Source organism: Cygnus atratus, chromosome 10 (genome assembly GCF_013377495.2).
Source record: "Cygnus atratus isolate AKBS03 ecotype Queensland, Australia chromosome 10, CAtr_DNAZoo_HiC_assembly, whole genome shotgun sequence".
Lineage (NCBI taxonomy): Eukaryota > Metazoa > Chordata > Aves > Anseriformes > Anatidae > Cygnus > Cygnus atratus.
In genome coordinates, this window is record NC_066371.1 from 13,189,802 (window position 1) to 13,208,395 (window position 18,594).

General features: G+C 54.7%; 1 protein-coding gene across 1 annotated transcript in view; it reads left to right on the forward strand.

Annotated features, from left to right (window-relative positions):
* The window catches only part of DNAH1 (dynein axonemal heavy chain 1), a 73,190-nt gene extending 54,806 nt beyond the window's left edge, over positions 1-18,384 (forward strand). Inside the window, exons 55-78 of the mRNA XM_050712807.1 lie at positions 4,352-4,543; positions 5,007-5,174; positions 5,787-5,978; positions 6,362-6,493; positions 6,879-7,004; positions 7,659-7,778; positions 8,794-8,943; positions 9,351-9,511; positions 9,611-9,836; positions 9,921-10,116; positions 10,907-11,058; positions 11,534-11,730; positions 12,138-12,282; positions 12,771-12,929; positions 13,377-13,508; positions 13,984-14,154; positions 14,582-14,761; positions 14,849-15,025; positions 15,779-15,949; positions 16,137-16,267; positions 16,678-16,822; positions 17,076-17,282; positions 17,696-17,930; positions 18,263-18,384. Of these exons, the coding sequence (XP_050568764.1) occupies positions 4,352-4,543; positions 5,007-5,174; positions 5,787-5,978; positions 6,362-6,493; positions 6,879-7,004; positions 7,659-7,778; positions 8,794-8,943; positions 9,351-9,511; positions 9,611-9,836; positions 9,921-10,116; positions 10,907-11,058; positions 11,534-11,730; positions 12,138-12,282; positions 12,771-12,929; positions 13,377-13,508; positions 13,984-14,154; positions 14,582-14,761; positions 14,849-15,025; positions 15,779-15,949; positions 16,137-16,267; positions 16,678-16,822; positions 17,076-17,282; positions 17,696-17,930; positions 18,263-18,384 (3,987 nt within the window). The remainder of the gene's footprint in view (positions 1-4,351; positions 4,544-5,006; positions 5,175-5,786; positions 5,979-6,361; positions 6,494-6,878; positions 7,005-7,658; positions 7,779-8,793; positions 8,944-9,350; positions 9,512-9,610; positions 9,837-9,920; positions 10,117-10,906; positions 11,059-11,533; positions 11,731-12,137; positions 12,283-12,770; positions 12,930-13,376; positions 13,509-13,983; positions 14,155-14,581; positions 14,762-14,848; positions 15,026-15,778; positions 15,950-16,136; positions 16,268-16,677; positions 16,823-17,075; positions 17,283-17,695; positions 17,931-18,262) is intronic.
* Positions 18,385-18,594: the final 210 nt, after the last annotated feature.

Sequence of the window (18,594 nt, forward strand, 5' to 3'; positions counted from 1 at the left end):
ACAACTGTCAGCTGCAAATACAGTCATCAGCAAGGGATGGTGCTGGTAGATATAAGGTATGAGTTTTCACTGCATAGGGTATGACAGCTATGAAGGAGAACGACAGGCTTATTGCTCTGCAACTGTGAATAACAGACTTTTATTCCCCACAAAACATGCACAACTTTTCCCCATGAAGGTTGGGAAAGACACAGCGTCAGTCCACTTGCCCCCCAGCACCAACCCTCTTATAGAGCTGGTGTGGAAAGTCTCATAACTATTCAAGGCTTCCACTACCAACTCACAAGATGCTTCAGTTTCTTACACAAACCCACCCATTGGTTTCAGGAAAATTCATTTAAGGATTAAGCCCCACACTTATCTTAAGCCTTGCTGCTGCACCACAACCTGCCACTAAAGCCAGGACCACCAGGGATCTCTCCCAGTCCAAGATTTTTGGCTCAGCCCAACCAGAAGAGACCACCACCTCTACAGCAAGGAGAAAGCACCCCTCTGGCCTACTCTTTTGTGTTGGGCAGCGCCATCAGCAGCCTCTTGGAGGAAGCCAACGTTTCCTTCTCCAGCTCCTCCACCACCTCTCTCAGCCGATCCTCATTGCAGAAAAAATAAATGTAGAGGTTGCGCTCTACCTGCAGGATAGGGTTCTGCAGAGATCTGCGCTTGACCTTCAAGTCACTCAGGAGGTCTGTCAACTTCTGGTAGAGTGTGTCCTGCATAGCAATCAGTTGGTGCGTCAGTTCAGTGGTCTCCTGAGGGACAGAACACAAATGCATCTGAATGCACAGAAGGGATTTCTTCCCACCCTTGGGACATCTCAGTCCACCAGAAACAAACTACCTGCCTGACCCTCACCTCCACCTATATCCAGGTCAAGGTCTCTCTGAACAGATGTGGCTTACTGGGCCACCTTGTCACCTTAGTCTCTATAGTTAAGAGCCCATGCAATGACAATCACTCTTGACCACCTCAGCCACTGCCTCACTGTGTAGCTTTCTGTACAAGGCAAGGATCAGGCCAACCTCTTCCCCTTTAGTAGGGTGAGATGCAGTAAGTACCCACCCATGTGGACCCAGAAGGATGGCACAGCCAGCTGTGACTTGCAGCCCTGTGCCATCCTGGAAGAACAGAAGGCAACCAGAGATCCTTGCTTACCAGAGAGCAAAGCTGCAGCTGGTTGGAGTTGTTGTACAGCAGCCGGTAGAGCTTCTCTGTGGCAGACTCCAGGGCAGGGAGCTGGGGCATAGGAGCTGCCAGCTGTATTTCCAGTGCCCTCCGATCCTTGACCAACTGGGAACTGTGGGCTGCTATGGCCTCATAGCTGCAGAAGAGCTGCTCATCCCGATCTTGCCCCACCAACACATCCCAGAGCCTGCAGGAGGGGACAGCCAGCCAGAGGTGTGAGCATCTGCCAGCACTGAGGAAAAACATGGCTCAGGGGGATGGTGTGCTATGGGAGTAGGATGCCAGTGGTCATGACGTGACAGTGAGAGGACAGCCGCTCCTTATGAGCAGCCCATGATCTGAGGATTTGGAAAGAGCACCATAGAGAACAATTGCCGAGCTCACTCAAGAGCTGAGCCTTTATAGTCAGGGACTCCTTGCTGGCAGACACCAACAGCAGGTACTGCACAGCTGTGCAGGAAGGACCGGGAATCCCCTATCAGGGCAGGGCATCCAACCGCAGAAAACATTTGCATTGCCAGAGGAGTTTCAAGCAGCTTCTGCTTCCCACTGGGGCATCTCATCCTCTTCACGCCTGAAGATGTGCCTCTACATCTCATCCTAGGAAAACTGCTCCATACTCCTTCCCTTCTTCAAGCCTGTGTTTTACTGCATCACCCTAAGACAGCCAGGAAGAAATGGATACCATATCCTGGGGAATTTCATACCACCAAGAAGTCTGAGTGGTCTGCACTGGTAGCAGAGCACTACCTGGTAGCTTGTATCAAGCCAGGTGCCCTCCCTGTTCCCATGCCACCTCCTCCATGTGGAGTTTGTTCCCCATGCACACACATATCCAGGTCCTTACCGCATGGTGGTGAGGTCTTTAGGCTCTGTCTGTGCGCGTGCACAACCCTTCACGGAGGAGTCGGCCTCTTTGAAATAGTCGTGATACTCCTGCAGCTTGGTCTGGGCATCCTTCAGGAGAGTTTCCATCTCTCTCAGCCAAGCAGCCTTCTGGTCCAGTTCCTTTCTCTCCTGCTTCAGCTGGAGCCCCAACAGATCCAGGCGGCTGTGCTGGCTCGCCAGCCACGCTGCTGCCTCCTCCTGCCTCTGGGCAATATCCTGCAGGCGAGCAGTTTCCAGGCTGAGCTGCGCCTGCAGGACGGGCAGGAGAAAGAGGCAGGCTGCTGCCTTCAGCAGGGGCAGCAGCTGCTGGGCATGGGTGTGCGCGATGTCGCAGCGCAGGGCACGAAGCTGCTCCTGGAGCATGGTGGTATGGCTCTGGAGCTGGGCCTCTACTGCACACTGTGTGAGGGAAGATGAGGGAGAGCAGTGTCAGGGCACGCTGCTAATGCTGCCTAGCCCAGCCACAGACCCCATACACCTGCAGTGCTCCAGCATCTGGTGGGAGGACTGCTGCGGCACAGTCACACTGCGCCACGACGAGTGTGGTTGGGAAGGAGCACTGACCCTACCTTGTTCTCCTTGATAGCTTTCAGAGTCTTCTGGGCCCACTGCAGTGCAGCACTGTGGCCTTCCACTTTGGCCGTCATGGTTATAACCTCTCGCTGGGCACAGATATATGCTTTCTCCATTTGTTTCAGCTCCTTCCAGTAACTGCATTGGTTCCCTGATAGCTCATCTACATTGGTCCTGAGGCTTTTCACCACCTTTGTTTGATTGGTGTCTGTTCTCTCTGGGGCTTTTTGGCTGCCACCTCTCTTCTCTGCATCCCCCATACTTGGCATCTCACTCCCACTGCTCCCCTCTGCTAGCCGTTCTGCCCTTGAGCCTTGGACTATTATTTCTTGGCTTTCTTCTGCTGCCACCTGCTGTGTCTCTGCACACTCTGGACAAAGAGCTACTTGTCTCCCTTCCAGTATTTCCCAGGTTAAGTCCATCTCTGTCCAAGCCTCCAGCCTTTCCTGCAGACTGCTCTCTCTCCGCACATCTGCCCCCTGAGCATCGGGAGCCTGGGCAGTCCCTGGCAGGACCTGCTGGAAGAACTGCTCAAACACATCTGCCGACTGTTGTTCCAGCTCGATGTAAGAATTGAGGTCCATCTCGTACAGCATCGCTGGTGACTGGTCTTTGCCCCCTTCCCCGTGCCAATTCACCAGCTGCTTTGCAACCTCGCTGATCTGGTTCAGAACAGCACTGGCTTGGAAAACCTCTACTTCCAGGTCCTCTTGAGCCTTCCTCAAGGCCCGCTTCACCACCTTCTCCTCTTTCTGCAAATAGCTCAGCTCCTGCTGCAGACCGGCTGCCCAAACCTGCAGCTTGTTGTGCCGCCAGAGCTGACGCACACGATAGTCCTTCAGCTCCTGGACCTCCCGCTCCAGGGCCTTTAGAGAGGGTCCCTCAGCCTCTGGTATCACGCGTGGGAGCTGTGGGACCCGGTGACACTTCTGCAATGCCTGCTCAAGTTCATCACCTTCCAGGATGGGCTTGCCTGCAGCCACCAGCGCATCGTAGGCCTGCACCTCAGCTGGGCTCAGCACATTCTCCTCACCCACTGTTTTGCAGAACCACTCAAGGAACTGCTCTGTCTCAGGGCAGTCAAAGAGCCAGTCAAAGTCACTCTCACAAAGGGTTTCTGCCTGGGGGTAGACCAGCTGAAGGGTCTTCACAAACTCTGCTCCTCTGTTGACTGTGTCCAGGAAGGTCTGGGAGCGTCTCTGGCTGAACATGGCAAGGTGGCCAACACTAGAAGGGACAAAGCTGGAGTTATTCTTCCCACATCCATCTCAAAGGTTCTCTAGCAGCACTCCTACCAGTCTGATTGAGGAAAGACTCCATCAGTCTCTCCGCAACTGCTGCAGACCACGGGGTGCAGGCCCTGCAGCATTTCCAGGGTGGGATACAAAACAAACAAGAGCCTTCAGAGCAAAGGAGAAAGCCTGCCCATGCCCTGTGTCTGTACTGCCCCCTTCCCAGGGCTGTACAGCTCTGGCTTCTTTATTAAGACACCTACATCCTGTAGATACCAATCACAGAGCACTGGGACAGGTTTTTTCAGCTTACTCACATTTTTCTCCATGCCCTTTCTGATAATCAGCTCTTCTGATACCTCTCCTGCCTGCCTGCGTGCTGCATCGTCTAGGTGTCCTTCCTCTAGTCCAGAGGAGGTTGAGCACCCCACCTCACTGAGGACCAGGCCAACCCATTGTCTTTGTTTGGATTTAAGGTACGAGCAATGCAGCGGCCTCCCCTTGGTGTGAAAATGGTGATTGAAGCAGTCTGCATCATGAAAGAAATCAAGCCCAAAAAAGTGGCAGGAGAAAAACTGGGCTCCAAGGTGGATGATTACTGGGAGCCAGGCAGGGCCCTTCTTCAGGACCCTGGGAAGTTCTTGGATAGTCTATTTAAGTATGATAAGGTAAGTGGTGACAGAGGGAATCTGTGACTAGGGATCAGGTATTGCCTTACACAGCTCCTCCTCACAACAATGAAGCCTAAAGCTCCTTCCAGGCAACACCCTTCAGCAGCACTGGGGATGTGTTTGGCCTGGAAGTCCTCGTGACAGCTGGCTGCTCTTCATGAATTTGGGCAATGGGACCCAGACACACAGGTCCTCCCCTTCTCTCCCTCTGTTCTTTCTGCTTGGAGGAGCTGGATAGAAATCCTGACATGGGATGGGAAGGGATTTACTCAACCCTACAGCAGGGTCTCCCAGGCCTCAGCACACAGCAGTGTGATTCTCACTCCAGTGAGATGCCTAACCACCCTGACAGGTCCTGGACCAGGCTGCAGTCACTGCGAGAAGCCTTTTCTGACCTCCCTCAGTCAGATCTCTGGCACCCTCATCTCCAGTCTCCTTTGTCTCCCACCATTCCTCACAGGACAACATTGCAGACGCCGTGATCAGGGCCATCCAGCCATACATTGACAGTAAGGAGTTTCAGCCAGCTGCCATCGCCAAAGTCTCCAAAGCTTGCACCTCCATCTGCCAGTGGGTGCGTGCCATGCACAAGTACCACTTTGTGGCCAAGGTCGTGGAGCCCAAGCGGGTAAGAGGCAACATGGCTGGGTTGCTCTTGGCGTTAGGGAATGCAGGACTAGCAGTCCCCTCCTGCAGGCAGTGCTGAGAGTTACTAGCTGTGTTGTGCAAGTCAGGACTTACACTCAGATCAAGCCCTGACAAAGCCACCAGGCCCAAAAACCCATTAGCTTAGTGAATTCAGCTTAGGACACACTGAAACGGAGTTAATACTGTGCTTCCAGAGTCATTCCCACGTTGCACTTGTGCTTCAGCCTTAATTCTCTCCAAGCCTAGTGTTTTCTGTGTTATTTTGGGGCAAGCAGAGGAACCTTTCCTTCTGTTCAACAGTGGGCCACATCCTGAACTTGTGTAGGCTCGCACAGGCTGCTGGTTTTTTTTGGAGCTATACAGAAAAGCCTTCCTCACACCTGTCTTTATTTCTGGGCTTGCAGAACCTGACATTGGAGTTCAGCAGGTCAACCTTTGTTGTACAGGGAAGGATCTCAGTTCCAGCTAGTGCCCTTATGAGGAAAAAAAAAATCTTCCCCAAACCAGCTTCTGCTCTAAGATCTCTGGCTTTCCAGGGAAGAGCCTGGCCACATGCTCAGCATATCCACTGTCTGCTTGTGTATCTCCTCAGCGAGCCTGGCGGGAGGCAGAAGAGGACCTGCGTGCCACTCAGCAGGTCCTTGAGGCAGCTAAGGAACGCCTGAGGGATGTTGAAAGTGGTATTGCCATGCTGCAAGCCAAGTACAAGAGTTGCATAGCCAAGAAGGAGGAGCTGGAGATGAAGTGTGAGCAGTGTCAGCAGAGACTGGACCGTGCTGATACGGTAGGGGACAGAACCAGGTTCTTCCTGCTTATATGAGACAGCAGGATTTCAGGCGGAGGAGCACAGTGCTGAAAATCCCTGTCCCTGCCACTTCCAACAGCCTACGGGTCATGGCAATACTAGGTTGGAGCTGGTTGGCCAGATCTCAGCAGCATATTAGGGTTGGTGAAGCTAAGCTTCCCCATGCCACAGCTTTCTTAGCTAGCAACGGGGCTCCAGGGACAGCCAAGAGCATCCCAGTACACCCAGGACAAAGTGCTTAAAGCTGGGGACAGGATTTAGGATATGTAGGCACCTCTGGTCCCTAAAGTCACCTGCAGTATTACCCAGAGATTAGCAGGTCCAGGACAGAGCAGCTCTCACCCATGTAACTTATCCCACAGCTTATAAACAACCTGGCCGATGAAAAGGTGCGCTGGCAGGACACCGTCGAGAACCTGGATTACAAGATCAACAACATTGCTGGGGATGTGCTGGTCGCAGCTGGCTTTGTTGCCTACCTGGGCCCCTTCACAGTAAGTGTGCAGTGCTTCCTGCGAGGGGCTCAGTAGCCACTCTGCTTTCCTGGCCAGATGGGCTGCAGGTCACATTCTGTCAGCTCTTAACCCCAAAGCAGGGTGCAACCTGGTGTACTTCCCAGCCCCTCTGGTAACCTCGTTGCCCAGGATGTCTGCTAGCACCTCCTCACTGTGTGCTCTGAGCAAGGTCAAAGCTGTAACACCATAATCCCTTCAAGCAGGTCACATGGAATAGGGCAAAAGGATGCAATATCCCTCCTGGATCTCTCCATTCATGCTGGAGGCTACACAGAATCACACTTAACAGAAACAGGAGAGTGAAATGCACACAGTATAATAGCTGCTACAAAAAGAACGGCTCTGATTGTGCTTCTTGTGACAGGGACACTACCGCATAGCGCTGTGCAAGGAGTGGCTAAGCCAGCTCTCAGAAAACAACATTCCTCACACCAAGGAACCAAACCTGATCAGCACACTTGGAGACCCTGTGGAAATCCACTCCTGGCAGGTAAATTGCAGAAAAGACAACACGCCAGACTGAAGATGCAGGGGATAGGTCTGCCTCAAGCAAAGGCTAAAACAATGCCATGCATGCAATGCATGCAATTCATGGGGAGCTACTGTACCAGAGGAGAGACTCCAAACCAAACAGCTCAACAATTGCTGCCAGGGCTCCTTGTACAACGAGCAGGAGAGGACCAACAGCATCCAGGGCAGCAGCAGCTCTGGGGGCATCACACACCTCAGCGCACTGGGTTTACGCTTTATGTAGTGCGCCATTAGAGCAAAGCCCCGGCCATAGCATGCCTATGCCTAACTTCACAAGCATGGCTCTGTCCCGTGGCTCAGCCCCTTTTCAGGCAGAACTGCATCTCTGCAGTACCATCATCCCCCACCCAGCCATAAGCATTAGCACACAGGCACCAGGGTAGTAACAGCTTCTCAGGACAGGCCCTATTACGTATCACAGCTACCGTTCTGGATAACTAAACGGAACCCAAATGCTTGGAACTGCCTGAATCTGGGCTCAAGAATCGATCCAACATACTCACAGCAGGCACACACATTAAAGGGAGAACAGGCCAGTTAGCATCTGAAACGTTAGATGAGTTGTACCACGTTTCAAAGCATTCCCAGCAAACAGACTTTTCTTCCCAAACAGATTGCTGGCTTACCCAATGACACCCTGTCTGTGGAGAACGGGGTAATAACCCAATTCTCCCAACGCTGGACTCACTACATAGATCCCCAAGGACAAGCAAACAAGTGGATCAAGAACCTGGTAAGAGCTGTGGGGCAGAAAGCCAAGCCTGCAGAACTGGAGAAGCAGCTTTCTGTTAGGAGCTGTGCAGAGCAGCCTCAGGTCTTGTGCTGCAGAGCTGCAAGAACGCCCACCACTGCCCCAGCCTGGCCCTTCCAATACCAGGCAGGGACTGCATTCATCCCAGCTGAATTTCCCTGCTTGGGGAAATCAGCACAGGGAAGCAAGCTTGGGCTTTTGTAAGCAAGCGAGGCCCCTGATTCTGGGAACCTCACACTCTCCACCATTACCCTAAAACAGAACAATACTAGCATGACCCATAACAGCCTTTAAAGCCTCTAGGACAGAGGGCTCAGGGTGACGTTACCCAACTCACGAGCACAATACCGGCTGCCAGACCGCTGGAAACACAGGCCACTACCTCTTCTCGCCCTCCAGAGGGCGACCCACTGCCCTTTTAAAGGGCTACGAGGAAGACTGACAGCTGCTCCCGTTGTGGTCCCCCATGGGCTTTTCCCACCCACCTGCTCTCACTTTGCAGACAAATGAAGCGTGAGTTGCCAGTACAGGGCTCTGCAGAAGCAGAGCTGTCTGAAGGAGTCTTTCCTGAGCCCCCTCCCCCCCGCCATTTCTGCTGCCCAGCTGGGCTGTGTGTAGCGTCTGGTGATGCCCTGTGAGTGGGCTAAATTTGCCAAAATAGCAAAAAAAAATAGCTGAGCAAGAAGATGTATAATTTCTGCTGCTTTGGGGAGTTAAATCTGCCCAGCAAGAGGTGTACAGTGCACGTGAAGGGTGGGCAAGGCACATCAGAAATGGGATTAGATGCCTTTGGTTGACTGAGCCTTAGCCTGCACACCTGAGCAAACATCCCATCAGCGAACATGCTGCAGGCCTGGCCCCAAAATTAGGACCCAGGTGTGCCATTCCCCCCATACACCCTTCATCTCCTCAGCATGGTGGGAACAGAGCCCTTAGCAGAACACCTGCACAGCACTGTGCTCTTCTCCATCCCTGCCACGCTCCTGCTGCTTTTCAGGAGAAAGTGAACAGCCTGGAGGTGGCCAAGCTGAGCGACCGGGACTTTCTCTGCAGTCTGGAAAAAGCCATTACTTTTGGGAAGCCTTTCCTGCTGGAGAATGTCGGTGAGGAGCTGGATCCAGCCCTCGAGCCCGTCTTGCTGAAACAGGTTCTTTATCTTGCGGTGGTGAGGGGTGACTGTGGTGGCCAGGCTGGAAAGGGGCTTCCTGCCCTGGGTGCAATGGGACTCGGCGGGTTTGCAGGTCTCCATGGGCAGGCAGCTTTCCCCTGAGTGCTCCCTCTTCAGTGCTCATATGTCTTGGCCAGGGCTCCGACATGTTGGCAGCCTCCCTCGCACCCCAGTCTCCTGCCAGCAGGCATTTTGTCTGTGCCTGGCAGTCAGGGCCATGAAATGTGGAATATAGGTTCAGGCATTCAGGTTTTCCAGGCACCTTTGAGCTCCTCTGCCCATCTCTTCAGGCTCTCTCCTCACCACAGAGCCCAAGACACAATGAGGTGCCTTCCCTCACAAGAGGTAGGTGTCCCAGCCCTTCTGCCTTTGTCTCTCTGACACAGACCTACAAACAGCAAGGCAACACAGTGCTGAAGCTGGGGGATACAGTGATTCCTTACCATGAGGATTTCAAGCTGTACATCACCACCAACCTGCCAAACCCTCATTACAGTCCTGAAGTTTCCACAAAGCTCACCCTCATCAACTTCACCCTCTCGCCCAGGTACGTGCTTACTCCTGTAGCTGCTCAGCCTCATTCCTCACTGTCCTCAAGCTTTTGGGCTTGTTGTCCCTACCCTCGTCCCTGTGGCTTTTGTTGCAGTGGCTTAGAAGACCAGCTGCTGGGACAAGTGGTGGCTGAGGAGCGGCCAGACTTAGAAGAGGCTCGAAACCAGCTGATTGTTAGCAATGCTGAGATGCATCAGGAGCTGAAGGAGATAGAAGACCAGATCCTGTATCGGCTCAGCTCTTCTGAAGGAAACCCTGTAGATGACTTGGAGCTCATCAAAGTGCTGGAAGCATCCAAGCTCAAGGCAGGGGAGATCCAGGTAGGAGACAGGGGTGCTCTTCCCCTGCAGCTGCACATCCCCTGCCAGCACTGCACAAACCACGATGTCTACTGTGTCCCTCAGGCCAAGGTGAAGGTGGCAGAGCAGACAGAGAAGGACATCAACGCCACACGCTTGCAGTATGCGCCTGTCGCTGTCCGCACACAGATCCTCTACTTCTGTGTCTCAGACCTGTCCAACGTGGACCCCATGTACCAGTACTCACTGGAGTGGTTCCTCAACATCTTCCTCGTGGGGATCAGTAACTCCAAGAGAGCAGGTGCCTGCCTGAAACGTCGTCTCCTTCATCACACCATGTTCCTGGCCTAGAAGCTAGGGCCCTAAAGAGTAAAGGCAAACGTGCCCACTTGCCTCGGCTTTCAGCATGGCTCAGAGCTGCCCGTGGTTGTGTCCGCACAGCAGGGTAGTTGTGGGCTCAGCCTGCCCTCCACTCGCTTCCCCACTACTCTGCTGCCACGGCTGACCAGGCTGGAGAGGTGTTAGTGCCACTCACAAGCTGCGTGCCCTCTTGGCATGGTGTGGTTCTGCTTCTCAGGGAGCTGCCTCCACGCACAGGTTCTGGCTGCTGCTGTCAGGCTGCAGGAGCCCACCCCTGCCTGGCCGTGCGTGCTAGGCAAGGGGGTATCGTGGTGGCTGGGCCCCTTTAGCCTGCTGTGGTGCAGTGACTCTCCCGGTGCTGGGGCAGCGCTTTCTTCCATGCCAGCTCTCTCCTGAGCAAGAGCAGAGGCAAGCACCTCTTCATCGACCTGCAGAAAATACCCCTTTGGGGGCTGCTTTCTCCAGGTATGACACCTGTCCCGAGCCCTTCCTCTGCCATGCAGTGATCACACACCCACACCAGGAAACCTCTGGCACATCTGGATGGCACACTGAATCTTACAGCCTTTCTCAGGGGTTTCTGTGCTAAGTCTGTGTTTGAGGGTAACATCTCTTCTTCCTAGGCAGAGAGTGGCTGTGTCCCTGTGACCGGGCACTGACAGCACCCTTGCACTGACAGCGCACCCTCTGCTTCACCCACCACCCTTGTCTGCTTGCTGCCTTTTTTCCAGATACCGTGAAGGAGCGAATCACAAACATCAACAACTACATCACCTTCAGTCTGTACAGCAACGTGTGCCGTAGCCTCTTTGAGAAGCACAAGCTCATGTTTGCCTTCCTGCTTTGTGCACGGATCCTGATGAATGACGGGCAGATTGATATGGTGAGCAAGTCACCCCAGTCCTTGAATATGATCCCTGCGGGGCAGCTCAAGCCCAGGCGGTCAGCTCCCTCGCTTAGCTTGCTGGCACGGAAAAGGACCCTTGTTCCCTGTCATTGATATGACAGGCTGGTGGGCAAACCTAGGGCTTTTCTGTTCATTCAAGAGCTCAAACCTTTCCCTGTGCCTGTATGCAGGCTGCCTAGCCTGAACCACTGCAGCTTCTGCCAGTCTGCTGCTAAAGTTAGTGAGTTCAGGAGCAGGCAGGGATTTGAGGCTGCAGCACCACAGAGGAAAGCTAACAGCGACTGAATGGCAACACTGATCTCACCAGACCCTCTGGTTCACTTATGCCTCCACACACTCCCCTGGCCGGAGAGGCAGCCAGAAAGTTGCTACAGAATATTTCTGAAACGTGGTGTGAACCCACATGCTCCGGGTCCAGGCAGGTAAGCTGCAATCCCTGACCTGTTCCCAGGAGGAGTGGCGGTACCTGCTGTCAGGGGGAGCCATAAAGGAGATGCGGGAGAACCCAGCTCCAGACTGGCTGTGTGAGCGAGCGTGGGGAGACATCCTGGCCTTGAGCAACCTGAAGAACTTCTCTGGCTTTGCAGATGACTTTGCAGCTAATCTTGAAGCGTTCAGGGCCATTTTTGACAGCCCTGAGCCCCACAGGTAAGTATCCCATGCTTTGTTGATCTTGCTGTACTGCACCTGGCATGTAATGGCATCCCTGGGAGAGCACGAGGAGCCGATCCAGCCAGCTCCACTCATAGTGCCACAAAAGGGAGAAGACGAGGCATTGTCTTGTCTCCTTAAGGGTAGAGCTTGCCTGTGCAGGCCTGGCTGGGGTTTGGGTTTCTGGCCTGGTTGCTTGCCCACGGCAGAGCCCAGAAGCAGCTGTGGCTCTGGTTTGCCCACTGATGGTTTCAAAGCTATGGACAACAACCTCAGCCAACTGGCTGGATGGTCCTTGATCCTCCTGAAACCCCGTGGCTTCTTGCAGGTAGCTTGGGTGCTTCTTGAGGAGCTGCAGGATCTGATGCATTTCCCCCCCCAAAATACATCTAATTGCTTTGCAGAGAGCCCCTGCCCCAGAAGTGGGATGCTGGGCTTGATGCCTTCCAGAGGCTGCTGGTTCTGCGGTGTCTGCGGGGAGATAAGATCACCAATGCCATGCAGGACTTCGTGGCACTGAACCTGGATCAAACCTTCATTGAGCCGCAGGTACCAGCCAGATGGAAGCAATGTTGGGGCCAGGAGGAGAGCAGGAGGCCTCAAGCTGGCTGCGAAGTGGCCGTCAGCATTTCCCAGTTGCAATGAAGCTGCTCGTGCCTCTCTCCAGACATAGAGTTAGGGCTGCACCAACAGAGTCCCCAAAGCTGGAGAATACTTCTGTCTCAGAGGAAGGATATCCTACCTCTTGTCCACAAGTTAAACTGCGCTGGGAGAGAGCAGTTAGTGTAGGCGTACAAGAGTTTAAACAGCAAATGGGAAAGTAGTCACTGCCCTGCCCGTAACCCTGCCCAAAGGAGAGCTGTACCAGGCCCTTATTGAACATGCTTCTGGCCTCAGCCCCCAGGACCACGCTGGGGACACAGAGAGGAGCTGGGGGTCGGGTTCGGGGAGGCAGTGCTGCGTGTGGTGCCACAACACAGCCATGGTGCTCGCTGCCACTACAGTCCCTCTGCTACAACAAGCTGTCTGTGTTGCAGACCACTGACCTCTCCATCGTGTTCAGGGAGTCCAGCGCCACCACCCCGCTCGTGTTTGTGCTGTCCCCAGGCACTGACCCAGCTGCCGACCTTTACAAGTTTGCTGAAGAGATGAAGTTCTCCAAAAAGCTCTCTGCCATTTCCCTGGGCCAAGGCCAGGTAAACTGCTGGTGCTGACCTGGGGCAGGACTGTCCTGCTAGCACTCCTGTGATCTCACCTGGCTCCAAGGAGGCCAAACACCCTTGCAGGACAGTGACAGCATCCTCCTGCCCTAGGGCCCTCACTGTCCAATATTCTGCTAGCTGGAGGAGCCAGTTCATCAGGGAGGGCTGCAGCTGTTCCCCTGATAGAGCCCTCCAACTTCCTGAATCCATCCCAAATTCTTCCATTGCACCCTCCCACACCACGGCCCACAGAGCTGGTGAGCTGTGAAGGGCCCTTGCTGCACCCTCAGCAGACAGTGGTGGTTCACTTGTGCCCCAGGGACAAAGCCAGGCTATCGATCTGGAAAGGCGACCTGCCACCCAGCGGCATTCTCCCCGTCCAGCTCAGCAGGATTCAGCCTGATGGACTGGGGCCTGATCTCCTCTCATCTGCCCCCTCAGGGCCCCCGTGCTGAAGCCATGATGCACAGCGCCATGGAGCAGGGCAACTGGGTTTTCTTCCAGAATTGCCACCTGGCCCCCAGCTGGATGCCTTCACTGGAGAGACTCATCGAAGGCATTAACCCCAACAAGGTGACACCCACCCCCTGGCTGAGGAAAACCTTTGTTCCCACCCCACACACCAGGGTGGCTCTGCTGCCCAGCAAGCAGGTTGCTGTGCCCCCCTGGGATCTCCTCCTCCAGCTGCATTCCTTAGCAAGCAGCCCTGTTCCTCCAGCTCTGCGAACCAAAGGAAACCACCTCACCTGGTGGCCACTGGAGCAGGGGGACATGACATTTGCATCTCCCCTCTCACAGAGGCTGCAGCTTTGCTGCTGCTGTAGCCATTTGCTGAGGTTTCCAGTCTTTGGGCTCTTTGGTGTCACACACAGCCTTGGGGTTCCAGCAACTGGAGGCTTGCATTGAGCTGTTTTACCCAGCAGCTTCCCCTCTGAGAGGGAGACTGGAGCACCAGGAGGAGCCCAGACCTAGTTCCAGCCCACCCACAAGTTCCCCAACAAACCAGGGCATCGGTGCAGGGAGCACTCACTGCCTTCTGACCCTCTAGGTGCAGCAGGACTTCCGCCTCTGGCTCACCAGTCTGCCGAGCAACCGCTTCCCTGTGTCCATCCTCCAGAATAGCTCCAAGGTGACCATTGAGCCCCCCCGTGGGGTCAAGGCCAACCTGCTCAAGTCATACAGTAGTTTCAGCGATGACTTCTTGAATTCCTGCTCCAAGGTAAGGAAGGCCCAGGTTCTGCTTCCCAGTCTGTGCCTGCTCCTATGCACGTACTCCCCCAGCCGTTGCTTTTCTTTGGGTACAGATCTTCTCTCCTAGAGCTCTCACATGCCAGAAAAGGGCTGGTGGCAGCTCTCGTAAGCCTACACCTACTCTGTGAGGAACCAATTAGAAGTTTCAATATGAGAAACAGAAGCAACAGTATTGTGGAGGCCTGGTGAAGACAATTGCAAATTTCTTTAAGCAAGGGAGCAGGCCCACAACCTTCCCTAGTGCAGCAGCTTGTCTGAGGTTTCTACCCCTCTGGGCTCCATGCTGAGTTGGCGCATGTCATTTTTTCCCTGCCACCAGGTCCCAGCAGGAGCTTACCTCATCCAACATCTCCTCCCAAGCTGAGCACCTCTTCTCCCTGCTTCTCTTCCCACAGGTCACGGAGTTTAAATCCTTGCTGCTGTCACTTTGCTTCTTCCACGGGAACATGCTGGAGAGGAGGAAGTTTGGGCCTCTGGGATTCAACATCCCCTATGAGTTCACAGATGGAGACCTCCGCATCTGCATCAGCCAACTAGAGATGTTCCTGAGTGAATACACAGATATCCCCTACAAGGTGGGTGTGTGAGCTGGCCCCTCCTGGGCAGAGAGCAGGCTCACGAAGCGTGCACGGGACGGAAAGCCGTTGTGGGGTCCCTCACAGGTTCTGAAGTACACGGCTGGGGAGATCAACTACGGCGGCCGCGTGACTGATGACTGGGACAGGCGTTGCATCATGAATATTTTGGAAGACTTCTACAAGCCGGAGGTTCTAATTCCAGAGTTTGCTTATTCTGAGTCTGGGATCTACAAACAGATCAGTACTTCCTCAGACCTCAATGTAAGTACTTGACTAACGGTACGCAGCTTCATAAATCTGGGCGGGGATGTCACCTTAGTACAATGGGGCTGTACTTTTCCCTGAAACCCACAGCTTTTCCATTTCCCTGGGGGAATATAAGTTTGTAAGAAACTGGGGATCATCAGTGGTTTTTGGGAAGCTGCATCTGATTTAAGCAACAGGAAGAAAATCTTGTCCATGTGCACAGGAGGAAGTTGTAGCTATTGCCAGAATTCCCCATCTGAAGGCAGTTATACTCTGAACCACTTTGATGTCACATACCTAAAATGCCTGAAGAACTTTGTGCAGAGGCCAGTACAGGAGGCTCACTGCCAAGCTGTCCACTCTTGTAGAATATATTTGTTTTGACACAAGTGTGATTTAATTCCCCAGTCAAACCGTGAACTAGGGCTATAGCTTTCGTTCAGCCACTACAGCTGGCTCAAAGGAGCTGCCAGCCCCGCAGCATCCCCTTCTGCATCAGCCACTGCCCCTGAGTCAAAGCTGGGAGTTACATTTCCTGGCTGAGCAGGAGACAAGGAGCTGTGTAAAAGTCAGAATCTCAAGCCCTAAGACAAGGAATAGCTTCCACCTGCACCCGCAGGTTTGCGGTCTGCTGGGTTTAGCTCATCAAGCAGCCCTGGCTTCAGTTGTTTCTTTCTGGCCAGGCCCATGGCAGCCCTAAAGGGTACCACAGCTCCGGGGCTCCCAGACCTGCCGTCTGCCTCACAGCCCTTGTGGCTTCCTCTCCAGGGGTACCTACAGTACATCAGAAGCCTGCCGCTCAACGATAGCCCGGAGCTCTTTGGTTTACATGAGAACGCCAACATCACCTTTGCTCAGAAGGAGACCTTTGCCCTGCTGGGGGCCATAACGCAGCTGCAACCCAAGATGTTGACACTGGGCGGCCGCAGCAGGGAGGAGGTGGGTGCCCCCTTCCCATCCGTGCTGTGCCGTGAGCAGCACACACAGGAACACCGGCTCTCCACAGGAGCAACGCCAGCGCCACGCTGCCTTCCAGCCGAAGGCACTGCCATCTGGGTGGTGGTTCTCTCCCTTCCCAGCGGCTGCGGCCGGCAGGATGCTCACCTGCTTGCTGCTTGCTTTCCAGCTCGTGGAGGAGACCTCAAGGGACATCCTGGCAAAGCTGCCTGCCCCCATGGACTTGCAGGAGGTGATCCGCAAATACCCACTGCTCTATGAGGAGTCCATGAACACGGTGCTGGTGCAGGAGGTGATCAGGTAACCCCTTGTGGGGTCCTGTCCTGGGCCAGCAATCTGCTGGGCCCTTGGGGAATGGCAGGGATGTGTGCGCCCCTGCTTCCACCCCCGCCCCCTTCCCCAAGGAACTTCATTACTGAGCGTGGCAGGGAGGTGGCAGCAATGGTAATGACTCTGCTGTCCCAGACAGAGCCTTCAGCTGCTCCCTGTTGTGCAGGGGCTGATCCGTGTCTCCATCTGCTACTGGCAGCAGTCCAGGGCTTGGGGAGGGAGGCAGTTACAAGGACCCCATCCAAGAGGATGGAAGACAGAGGTTACATGGGGCTTTGCTCATCGTACAGCGAGCCAGACCCTCTGGGCAGACACGGTGATGAAGCCCTGTACCGGGTCACTCGGATCCCTCTGCAGAAATACCAGCTTTTTCTCTGTAGGTACAACGGTCTTCTGGAGGTGATCGCACAGACACTGAAGGATTTGCTGAAAGCTCTCAAGGGCCTGGTTGTGATGTCTTCTCAGCTAGAGCTGATGGCCAACAGCTTGTACAACAACGCCGTCCCTGCAACATGGAACACCAAGGTACAGCCCAGCTGCCCAGGGGAGCTCACCCGATCCAGGGGTGAGCTGGACAAATTCCACAGCTGGGCTGTGCTGTCTCACACAGCACAGACTCCTGCCCCTGGGGCTTGCAGATGTCCCCTGCCTCATGCAGGAGGTTCTCAGCCCTAGGCTGGATGAATCCCTGGGCTCTGGGCAGCTGTCAGCAACTCAGGCACGAGGTTTAGGGTATCCTTGTATGAATTCAGCACCTTCCCCTGTTGGTCCCCCACAGGCCTACCCATCACTGAAGCCCTTGGCATCCTGGGTGAACGACTTGGTGCAGCGGATTGAATTCCTGAAGAAATGGATCAACCACGGGATCCCCTCCGTGTTCTGGATCAGCGGGTTCTTCTTCCCGCAGGCTTTCCTCACAGGGACACTGCAGAACTTCGCCAGGAAGTCTGTTATCTCCATCGACACTATCTCATTTAGCTTCAAGGTAAGTGCGTCAGCCAGATTTTTTGCTGGATTGCTTCGGAATTTGCTGATTGATAGAACAAAAGCAGCGCACAGGCATAGCTCTAGCCCCAACCTGCTCAAAAGTGGAGCCGGTTGCTGCACGTGGAGCCCATCATCCGCGATGTGCTCAGATACATACACCAACACCACCAGACACCTTCACGAGGCAACCAGAGACCTCTCCATCTCTCCAGACCTGCTCGCATTTCTCGCCACAGGCTTTTCCTCAGACTGCTGGAAAACCCAGCCAGCACCTCCGAGAGCTGGGGCAGGCTCCCCTTTGGTAGCACTGACTTAACCAAGAGCAGCGTAAGGGGTTTCACAGGAGGTCCTGGGGGCTGAGCCTCCACAGCTGTGCCTTGCTCACAGCCCTGGGCCCGCTCTCCGCCGCAGGTCATGAAGGAGTCAGCAAGCGAGCTCTCTCGCCCTCCCGCCGAAGGCTGCTACATCCACGGCTTGTTTCTCGAAGGCGCCCGCTGGGACCCCTCTGCGTTTCAGTTAGCGGAGTCCCGTCCCAAGGAGCTGTACACCGAGATGGCGGTCCTCTGGCTGCTTCCTGTCCCCAGTCGCAAGCCTCCAGCCACTGGCATCTACCTGTGCCCCATTTATAAGACGCTCACTCGTGCAGGTAGGTGCCGTGAAGCCAGGCCTCCAGCAACCAAGGAGACCATAGAACAAGCTAGGAAAGACAGCCCAGGAGAGGCTTCAGGAGCTCTTCCGCCTCCTGCTGTGCACTGGCATTGGAGCAAGGAAAAAAACTGGATTGTGCCTGCTCTGGTTGGGAAGAGTGTAGCCAGGCACCCTACTGACACAGCTGGCCCCAAGCCCTCACCCTAAAATACTCAGCCTGCCACTTTGCGCCGGGATGGGCCGTGGGGGTCACTTGTACAGGACTGCTGCAGCTGCCCTGGCACCCGGGCTGCAGTACCACCCTCCCTCCTTTGCTTCCCCCCATCACAGGCACACTGTCGACCACAGGCCACTCCACCAACTACGTGATCGCTGTGGAGCTCCCCACAGACAAGCCACAGCAGCACTGGATCAAACGGGGCACAGCCTTGATCTGCTCCCTGGACTTCTAGCTGGGGAACCTGTGCGGGCAGGGGAACCACCCCAGGGCACGGTAAGCAGCAGGGGCAGGCGCTGACGGGTAACAACCACTGCCCCTCCTCCTGAGCTGCTCCTCGTACCCTTCACTACAAATGAGAAGCTCAGCTCCACCAGCAGCACCTTCACTTGTTGTTGCTGCACTCCCCACAATTGCACCAAGCTTTTTAGCGCCACAGAAGAGC